This window comes from Microtus oregoni, unplaced genomic scaffold, assembly GCF_018167655.1.
Source record: "Microtus oregoni isolate MIOR12 unplaced genomic scaffold, Mior012 000064F_ref0000363, whole genome shotgun sequence".
Taxonomy (NCBI): Eukaryota; Metazoa; Chordata; class Mammalia; order Rodentia; family Cricetidae; genus Microtus; species Microtus oregoni.
Window position 1 is genome coordinate 2,636,975 of NW_024543874.1, and position 11,022 is coordinate 2,647,996.

At 44.0% G+C, this 11,022-nt stretch overlaps 1 protein-coding gene across 1 annotated transcript; it reads left to right on the forward strand.

The window, feature by feature from the left end:
- The first annotated feature begins 8,122 nt into the window (after positions 1-8,122).
- On the forward strand, positions 8,123-8,803 carry LOC121440057 (40S ribosomal protein S6-like). Its single transcript, XM_041640776.1, has one exon. The coding sequence runs from the start codon at positions 8,123-8,125 to the stop codon at positions 8,801-8,803; it is 681 nt and encodes a 226-aa protein (XP_041496710.1).
- The last annotated feature ends 2,219 nt before the right edge of the window (positions 8,804-11,022 follow it).

The window sequence follows — 11,022 nt, forward strand, 5'->3', positions numbered from 1 at the left end:
CCAACTAGAATAAATAAAAATAAGCCCCCATGTTCATAATTCAGCATACAAACACAAACATTATGGTTGATATGAGCTACTTTATTGTGGGGAGGAATCTGGGAATATGAAAAAAGAGAACTAGAAGATGTTTGTATACAGTTTCTTAATAAATTAAAATATGATTAAATGGATTTAAATAGAAGGATTCAAGTGATATGAAGGGGGGAATGGGAAAAGTGGGGAACTTGAATTGGTGAGAGAAGAAAGAGTTCAACACAGGAGAGAGAGGGAAGAGGGATTAATAACACCAAAGAAGTCCAGAGGAGCCAATGGGAACCGTATTAATTTATATTTCCTTAAAATTGCATATAATACATATAAATATATTACATATACATATGCTTCTAAAATAATGTGGTCTACAGCTGTTGTTGCTGGTTGTCTCCCAGAAATGAAAAACAAGTCCCTATTGCTGAAGACACCATATACTTTGGACACAGGACTCAAAAGACTTCAAGACAGTTCTGACCTGAAAGCCTCTTTCATCCCTGAGAACTAGCTTTTATAGTGCCAGAAGCGTGGCATGCAAGCTGCCAAGGGAAGGAGGCAATCAGTAGTCCTACCCCACTGTGATGCTTATGAATCACCACAATGACCAACACGGCAAGTTATCTCTAACGATGCAATAATGGTGCTTGTACCTTGGCAGTAACCAATAACGCTCTAATTGGATGCACAGCCCACTCAGCAGAAGGGAAATGATGACAGCAGTATAAACCTAGCTAACTCTCCAGTGAGATCATAAATCTTAGAGGAGAACCTGCTACTGCCATTTACTAAATCAATGTAATTCCTAAGTGTATCCTAAATATTTATCCTTATATTGACATATAAGTGTAGCTCCAAACCCTCACCAAAGAAGCCTCCTTTACAACAAAAAGAGACTATCACAGACAGCCATAGATAGGCAACATGCAGGAAGCAAGTGACTGTGGGGTGTCCAGCCTCAATTGATACATCTACCACACAACTCCTGCACCTAAAGCTCAGGGAATGTTCTGGAAGAGATGACAGAAAGATTCTAAGAGCCAGAGGGCCAGAAGTCAGCTGCATGATTGTCTCTTAAGGACAGAGAAGTTCCAGCCATGATGCACCAACTACATCACTGCCTAAACAAGATCTAAACAATGACAATACCAATACACATGTTAACATGAAAGGGGGAATCTCATGACACTTCATGCCCAGAAAAAGAATTATGGGCAGCTAACAACTGCTGAGGGGGGGGGGAATTAGTCTTCCCAATGGAGGGGCCCCCTAATTGGTTATTCAGTACCAAGGGGTCAGCCCTGAAATCATATACACACAAGCAGCACTGAACAGACACAGCAAGTTGGTTGTATTATATATTTAAGTATTCATATAGATAAATATAACAATAATAAAAGAAGGCCATGAAATTGAGAGGTACCAAGGGGTGTGTGTGTGTGTGTGTGTGTGTGTGTGTGTTTATCTGAGAGGAGACAGAGGGATGAAGGGAGTGGATAGAGGGAGGGGAGAAAATCATAATTATATTTTAATTTTTTAAAATAGCAAAAGCTGGAAATAAAACTTGGGTGAGGGGGAAAGTTCCAACTAGAGCTATCAACACCTGAAAACTGGGAACAAGGCAAATGCCACCTGATGGCACTGGTCTATGTGACTGCAAAGAGCAGCCAGCAGCGTAATGATGGCATGAGAGGCTTGTGAACCCAGAAACCTGACGAGAAGAAAGAGAAACATTCAAAACCCAACCCGTGCTCACTGTTTACATCCTTATAAAGGTCAGAAGGGAAATCAGTCTCTACATCCTGTTTAGCTTTAATCTTCCCCGGCTTATTTGAAAAAAAAAAAAAGCACTAGAAATGAAAATCTGTTGATGAGAAATCCCCCCGGGGGGATAAACCCAACCAAGCAAACAGGCAAAGCTTTAGAAAGGAAGGGATGACTACACGCATATTCTAATTGCGATGTACAGGAAGCTTATCACCACCTATCAGGACTGCTGCGGTCATTTTTTTTATCAGATGCACCAAGGCCAGAGTTGTTTCATTAAGTAAAAGCCAGTAATGAAAAGAAAGGCTAGGCAGCGGCTGCAGAAACCCATCATCCCAGCCCCCACGGCAGACTCCTGTCCCTACATCCAACCTTCTCCCACCTCTTCGCTCCTCGCCTTGACTCCATCATGGCCCCTGACACACTGTCTGTTTCTGCTATTGGTTTGCAGTTAACAGGCTTAATCCAAGATTTGCATTGATTACACCTTGATATCCTTTTGGAGTAAAGATAACATAAATCACAGATGGAAAAACCGAGAATTCTCTGGAAGTGAGAACAGCACTGATGTCCTGAGGAGGCCAGGAGTGGCCAAGGCAAGATGACTGCCGTGGATCTGAGTGTGGGTGGGAAGAGCTCGTCCTGGAGAGCTGCTTCTGAGAGGCAGTTCTTACGTCTCTAGGCTGCCACTCATTTTTTTTTTTTTAATGCAGGGAAAGACTGCCGTTCTCCAAGGCTCCCTTCCTTCAGATGCATCCTTCATGAGGGGCTACTCTGCCAGGTGGTGGACTCACAGGCAAGGAAACGCCCTTTCTTTAGTCTTCAGTTCCAGCATCTTATCTACTTCTCCTTCTGTGTCCTGGGGTGAGTTTTAGCTCCCTGTCTCAATTTCCTCCCAAGTCGTCTGTTGATATGACATTCTTCACTGTCCCAAGTCTGTTGACATGATATCCTTCCTTGCCATTGTATTTTGATTTTTCTTACGAGTGATTTGCTACAAACTCTACTTCTAGAACATTTTTATGTACTCAGACACAGAAACTCTTTGACCCGTGTTTAGGGTGTTTTAAAAAATATCTATGTGATACAAAGAACTCATAGTTTAGGTTGAAACAGTTAATTTTATCAATGTTCGAATATTTCTACATTTTCTTCAGCTGGAAAAATAATGGAAATTAAAGCAGATGCTAATTAAGACTAATTATCTTGACTCCTGGCCAGCCCTCGGGTATGGCTAGGCAGCTAAACTGTTTCCTTTCTTTTAATAGCATAGTTTTATTCTAATAACGCAGAAAAAGAGCATAAAATTAAGCTGTTAGAAATCTCATTAGTTATAAATTTAATGTCATATATTTAAATAGAAACAAACATCAAAATGTAAGCGATGAAATTAATTCCTTAAAAACCTTAACATCTCTGAAAGAAGAGTCAATTATTCACTAGTCATATTTTTATTAGTGTTCTAGAAGGATCATAAGATTTTCCTGGAGCCAGCTACTTCACACAACTGACATTTCTTGGAACTACTCCTTATAGAAATGTCTGGAAACTTAGGGGCGAACTAACTCAAGTCGTCACACAGTCTTGAGAAAACCGGTGAGAGATGATTTGTACGTGAGCCAGAGAAGATCGCATGGTACCAGGAAGATTTAAGCTCATCTGACTGTAGGCTGTAGCCTCAGAACAGCTGGCATCGGTTCCTGTGTCATTATCGTATTCTCTCTCCATCAAGAAGATTAAATCCCTCAGACATTCAATAGCAAAGAAATTCACATCTGAGAAGCTAAAATAATTAAAACGGAAGTGACCTAAGGGAAATTTTTTGAGTAGTTTTTCTAGTCTTGAAATATAATATTTAAGATTCACCAAATCAGAAACTATTAATGGCATTTCATACACCTTGGTTAATAACGGGGCACTGTGTGGCTAATTTGCACGCGCTATTCCTCATGCACTGAAACCCTTTTTGCTTACCCTTCCTGGAGCTTCAATGTGATGTTTATAAATGTATCTTGCTTTGTTGTAGAAATTTGCACAATAATGGGTCTTATGACTCAGATTTCCTAAATCCTGCTTTGAGGAAACTGCCATGTTCACGAAGGCCCAGAATAACCTGGATATTTACTAAGAACAGTTTGGGATCATTTCTATTCAAAGGACATATTGAGTATCTCTCAATTCCATCTTGAACAGTACACATTTAGCTTCACCTGCAGTAACTGATGCCAGAGCATCTACCACAACCCTCCTCCCCTGCCCACAGTCTTCAGCTGCTTCCCCTCCCCATCCCCATCCCCATCCCCATCCCCATCCCCTTCCCCATCCCCATCCCCATCCCCTTCCCCATCCCCATCCCCATCCCCATCTCCATCCCCATCCCCATCCCCATCCCCTTCCCCATCCCCATCCCCATCCCCATCCCCTTCCCCATCCCCATCCCCATCCCCATCCCCATCCCCTTGCAGTTAGGAGATCTGCCTCTGTCTTCCTTGATTCTTCCATGGTGACCCTAAATAAATATACAGACCTTTGTGGTCATCTGCTCCTACCCTTTTTTTTTTCTAATTTTCTCCAACGAGATAACATAGTTTGCTACCTGCCCTGCTCCTGTCCAACATTTCCTGAATACCTTCCTACTTTCTTAAGTAATTTTGTCCAACAGCCATGATGTGGAGCAAACAAGACAGACATCTGTGTGAAGGGGAAGTTGCCTTCATGGACAACAGACATTGGGGTTTAAATGAAAAGAACAATTTTTAAAAAAATATTTTTGTTGTTGTTTGCTTTGAGACAAGCTCTTACTTGGGTATACTAGCTGGCCTGAAACACCAAGAGATTGGCCTGCCTCTGCCTCCTGAGTGCTGGGATTAAAGGCCTAGGCTACCTCACCCACCAGGAACTGACAGCAAAAAGAGGGATTTTGTATAGATTTGTGAGATGGGGTAACCTGACAGGAGCTTTGGAGCCTGGGGTAGCTCACAAGGGAGTCCATTCGGTGGGGGATCAGACAGAATTAGGGGAATAAAATATGAGAGAGGACCATACTTGCTTGCAGCAGAGCTGGGAGAAACTGGTAGCTCCAGAAGACTCTGTGTGAGGAGGGGTGGTTCTATAACTATGATCTAATGACTGGTTAGGACTGTTGAAACCAGGTTTCTTACACAGAAGAGAGCTAGAAACGTGATGAGTTAGAATTGAAAGTATTAGTCTCTATATGGAGGGGTATAGAAGTGTGTGTGTGTGTGTGTGTGTGTGTGTGTGTGTGTATGAACAGATGGGGGCAGCTAGAATAGAAAAAGTAAATTATGGCTCCAAAGCATCATAGTATAATGAAGTAAGAATGTTCTCTAAGGATAATGGTTATGTGTCGAAGGGGCATAGAAGCCAGCTTGAAGGGGATTCCACCAGTCAAATCTGGAATTATTTTAGTAGCACAATTAATACTCATCTCTAAATTATAATCCACTGGCTAATACATAAATTCACCAGACAAATAAATGAAAACAAGATGTTAGCACTCATAGTATAGTAAGTGATAAATATAAATGTAAATATAAATATAAAAATAGATGAACTAGGAAAGCACCTGTAATGAGAATGTAGTAGTAATTGAATGAACTAAGAAGTATTAGCAGATGATAAAACTGTCATATGAAGGTTTGATGAGAAATAAATGTATAATCTCAAAATTCCCCTGCAATCTCCCAAAGGGTCAGGGTTGTAATAGTCAAGGTAAGCCAAGGAGACTCACCGGGCAGGAAAGAGACGAGAGAGGTAGGAGACAGGATCCACGGACTCTGTGTTGTGGAGGTAATTAGAAGAACTTGAAAAGGCTGGGAAATTGGATGGTAATAATGACTTAACCTTAATTTCCTGACTTTGATGGTGGCATCATGCCTTTGAGGAGAATGTTACAGAGCATCACAAAGACATGCTGCAATATCCCAGAGCCTGTGTGCCCGGGTACCATGATCACCAACCCTTCAAAATCAAAACAAGCCACAAACAAAATCCCCACTTCATGTTGCTAATTTTACGAGATTGCTCTAAGTTTAAAAATTATTTCAAAGCAAGAGAGAACATGGAGGAAAATGTCACTCACTTGAGAGCCTTAGTTCAAACCAGGAAACTGGTGATGAGCAACTCAGAAAAATAGTGCGCTGAGAGCCTGGAGAGTGGGCAGGAGCGTGCCCTACGCAGGGATAAGCAGCGCCCCCTGGAGGACCAGCAGCAGGGTGCTTCCTGAAGGAAGTCCTTCCAAGCCTGAGGATGCGGCCAGTATGGTCTCTTCCTAGAAGGAAGCAGCCCAGCCTGGAGCTTTGACACTGCCTTGCACTTCATCTTCAGGCTTGCCAGAACAGACTCCCGTACTCTTCGTGCCGCTCTGGATCCCCACTGAGTCACCCTGTGGCTTCATTACTCCATCAACCCTTCTGTGTTTCCATTCAGGTTTTGTTCTTGGTGGTGGTGGTGGTGGGGGGTGTCTTTGGTCAAATTATCCAGTTGACAGCATCCTCCGCAGGAGAAAGCCTTGGCTTAGACTCTTCACAGCCTTCCATACCTCTAGAAAAGTTAATATTTTCTAAAGGTTCTTGGTTTTGCTTACCTTCTCTCTCTCCCACAAGACAGACAGCTCTGAGCCTACGGAGTTGGCCTCCCGGCTCATATCCATAGCCTTCCCACAAGTCCCAATCAAGCATGGTCACAGGGCACCTCCTCTGCCACACTCCGCTAATCCCCACAAGACTCTTGACCCCGATATCCTGACATTACAGGCGTTCTGCCGCACGGAATCTGCTTTCACGGCCCAGCGCTCCTTCCAGATCCTGGGTACTCCCTCCACATGGTGCCCGCTGGGACTGACTCCTGCTTTGGAAAACTCCTTTGTATTTTGGAATGCTGCGGTGATCTGCTCTGTAGCACTTCCTTCCTCCGTCATCTCTAGCCGGAGTCCCACGGCATCTTCGACTAGGTCTTCTAATACAGAAACCCTTGCTCTATTATAGTAAAAGTCTTTGCTTATTTTATTGTACTGTCAATAACACAGGACCTTCTGCCACCAAATACCTAGTACCATGCCTGGAACACATTAGGAGCACTGTGAATGTGTCCATACGTCATCCCCAGAGTGGCCCCCGTGCCCTCTGGCTAACCTGCTCCGCAGTGCTTGTATCCAGTTTCTTGGTCCCAGAATACTTTTGCTTACATCATTTTAGGTAGGAGGCCCAGAATCTACACTATGTGCAAACACGCCTGGTAATTTTGAAGCACATTTTGAGAAGCATTACTCTTGAATCTAGACCATTCTAACACTGCAGCCCACTTCACACCACTCTTCCACGGGCTGCTTCCTTCTTTAGGCTCCTCAGTCTCTAGGAAGCTAGACAGATGCCTGCATGCCAATGGTTTTGTTAAGCTGCTGTTTTGATTGCTCATAGTTGTGCTTCCACAAGACTGGGGGCCTCACTTGGTAGTATTGGGATTTTTTGTCATGTCTACTCATCCTGACGCAACGTTCAGTCCCCAGTCTTCACCCTTCTGCTCTCACGCCCCTGTCATCTTCAGCTGTAAGGTCCCCCCTTTGCTCCTAGCCATAGCTTCTCACAATAAGACCATCCCACATCCAGAGCCTTGCCAGCCTTTCTCTGCTTAAGGTTTTCCTCACGTTAAAGTCTTTCCTAAAGCTCTGTGACAAGAGGCAAGATGAATAGAAACTTTGATAAGAAAAATGTCACTTCTTTCCACTTATAAAAGCAACTTTTTTCACTTCATATTGGTTTAAGGGGCTGAAAGGGCTGAATTCTCGGGGTTCATTAACCAGTATCCCATTAAATAAAAAGTCAAGTGAAGAGAAATCCCTGGGTTCTTCCACTTTCTGCGCTAGGGCGCATTTTCTTTCACCTCACTCGCCCCGCCAAGTTGGTCTTCTTATCTGCTTCCTCTGCAAGCCTAGGCTAGATCTTGTCTCCAATATCAAGACAGTCTCAGCCACGCAATGCTCCTAACATTCATTCCTTCTCAGTCCCCAGGGGATCGGGTCTAATTTACCACATCCAGGCTGTGGAATGGTAAAGAAAGCATGCTATTGACACTCAGGGACCACGTGTGAACATTGAAAAATGTCCATACAGATTGTCTCCAAGAGTTAGAAACTCAAATGTCCACGAAAGCCAGAAGAATTATATAAATCATGAATTGAACAGATGTAAGAAAATGAGGCTTGCTGTGGATTATTAGAAAATGGGAGTGAAGTTCAGTAAAAGGCATTTAAATTAGAGGGGGAGCTCTTTCTCGTGGCGCCTCCTAGGCCGTCGGCTATGCGAAGATGAAGCTGAATATCTCCTTCCCTGCCACCGGCTGCCAGAATCTCATCCAAGTGGACGATGAACGCAAGCTTCGGACCTTCTATGAGAAGTGCATGGCCACGGGAGTGGCTGCCTACGCCCTGGGTGAAGAGTGGAAGGGTTACTTGGTCCTAATCAGTGGCGGCAATGACAAACAAGGTTTTCCCATGAAACAAGGTGTCCTGACCCACGGCAGAGTGTGCCTGCTGTTGAGTAAGGGGCATTCTTGTTATACACCAAGGAGAACCGGAGAGAGGAAGCGCAAATCTGTCCGAGGATGCATTGTGGATGCCAATCTGAGTGTTCTCAACTTGGTTATTGTAAAAAAAAAAAAAGGAGAGAAGGATATTCCTGGACTGACAGATACTACTGTGCCTCGTCGGTTGGGACCCAAAAGAACTAGCAGAATCCGAAAGCTTTTTCTTTTTAATCTTCCTAAAGAAGATGATGTCTGCCAGTACGTTGTCAGAAAGCCTTTAAACAAAGAAGGTAAGAAGCCCAGGACTAAGGCACCCAAGATTCAGCGTCTTGTGACTCCACGTGTCCTGCAACACAAACGCTGGCGAATTGCTCTGAAGAAGCAACGAACAAAGAAAAACAAGGAGGAGGCTGCAGAATGTGCTAAACTTTTGGCCAAGAGAATGAAGGAAGCGAAAGAGTAGCGCCAGGAAGGCTGTCCTCGCTGAGAGCTTCTACTTCTGAGTCCAGTCAAAAATAAGTCTACAAGGGTAACAAATAAATGATCAGACCTTGAGTCTCAAAAAAAATTAGAGGGGGAGCTGTACTAAAAGTGATTAAAATGTGAAGTCTGCTAACCATCTACATCTATATCCTAAAAAGATGTATTATTTAATCCAGCCATAAACAGGCTTTCGATTAAACCATCAACAAAAGGACTCAAAACTCCAATGACTCAGATAAAATACGCATTCTTTCCATGGCAGACAAAAGGCGGACAGATAAATCAAGGCAGAAACAACCCTGCTCCCGGGACACTCCCAGGCCCACAAGCTATGGCAGAGTGCAGCCACCGACTACACACACATCCAGCTCCATGTTGCGGGACTGTTCTGGCCACCACTTTCAAAAGCCAGACAAAGACATGTTGAAGCCTTATGTGCACAATTTCCAGTCAATTTCTCGACTGGGACACCCATGCACACTTCCAAAACCCATCTGGGGAGTGGAAACAGCAGAAGACGGGAGATAAAACATCCTGAGAGACCGCAAAGGCTTCTGCCACAGGGAAACTCAAGCAGCTTTCCATAAACCTGAATCTACGTCCGGTCCTTTAAAATGCATTTATTGATAAATTAGTTCTGAGCCAATGATTTTTTTCTTCCTATCTTTGACATTTAATTTCATACCAAAGCCCACTTTCTAAGATTGAAAAGAACTACCCACACAGTCGCTTGAGCACAGAGTTACAGAAAAGGCAAGAATAATGCGGTGTAGCTGGGGTGCTAATGAGCTTTAAGGGCCTCATTTAATAGGTATAATGAAAGCAATCGACTACAGTTATTCCTAATACATTACACACTATGACAACAACTGCGAAGGCAGAGGAAAGGTGGAAACGGCAAGTCAGAGCGAATGCAAGGCCTAAAGCCTCATTCTTCAGTATCTAAGCACTTACTGCTGCTATTTTTAACTTATCTTTCTCAAAAAAATAAAATAAAATAAAGGAAGGAAGGAAAGCTAATGGGGATTCATCAAACATGGACGGTGAGTGACTCTAAACAAAGGCGCTGCTGGCGAAGAGGCCCAGTGCCAGCGGGCATCTCTCCCATCACACATCTTAGTGGGTGGCGGGGCAGATCTCAGAGGCAACTGATGGGGCAGAAAATCCCCAGCCTTCCTAGGAGCCTCTCCTTCTGATCCACACCCCCTGGGCTAAGCATCCATGACCACCCCTGCTGCTGCCTCTGCCGGTGCCACCCCCAGTCCATCCATCTCCTCCCCTTGTCTCCCTGGCCTCAGGCCAGGAAGTGACCTCCTTTGGGTGACCCCACATTTTACCTTTCAGAGTTAGTGACATTTGCTCCCCTGTCCCAGCTGCCACGTCCCTGTCCCCGCTGCCACGCCCCTGTCACAGCTGTCCTGCTGTATCTGTAGGCTCAGGCACGCTCATTTCGTGTTAGTATGTTTTTCTGTGAGCGGGCACTCACCGAGGGCGAGAACACGCTTCCTCTTTTGCTCACCTCAGGTTTTCCCTCTTCGTGAGAGTCGGCATGCGTAGGAAGTGCTCAGTAAATGTTTGTACCCCGAACTCTCACTGTAACCCTCTATCTGTCCCCATCACCCAGTGCCCTCCCCACGCCTGCCTCAGAAACCACGGATGAGGGTGTTTTGGAGCAGTGTTCACAGCTGGGACCAAGCTAACATCACCCATTCTGTCTCCCAGGACTGATGTAAACTGCTAATTCATATACTAATACATTACACAGCTGTAAAATGAGTTCATTGATCCACACTTAGAAATCAATACTCAACAAAGCATTAAAGAATCACGTAAGCCTCAATGTCATTTATGTAAACTGTGTATCATTATTTTCTTTCTTTTTTATTTTTAATTTACTTTTTGTGAGCCTTGGTGCTTTTCCTGCAGGCATGTCTGTATGAGGGCATTAGATCCTCTGAACTGGAGTTATACTGAGCTGTGAGCTGTCATGTGGTTGCTGGGAATTGAACCCAGGTCTTCTGGGAGAGCAGTCATCAGGCTTGGTGGGAAGAGCCTTTACCCATGAGCCATCTTGCCCGGCATCTTATTATATGTATTTTTTGTCAATTAGAGAGAAAAAAAAACTACTTAACTTTTTTATAGTGTGTGTGTGTGTATGAGAGAGAGAGAGAGAGAGAGAGAGAGAGAGAGAGAGGCTAC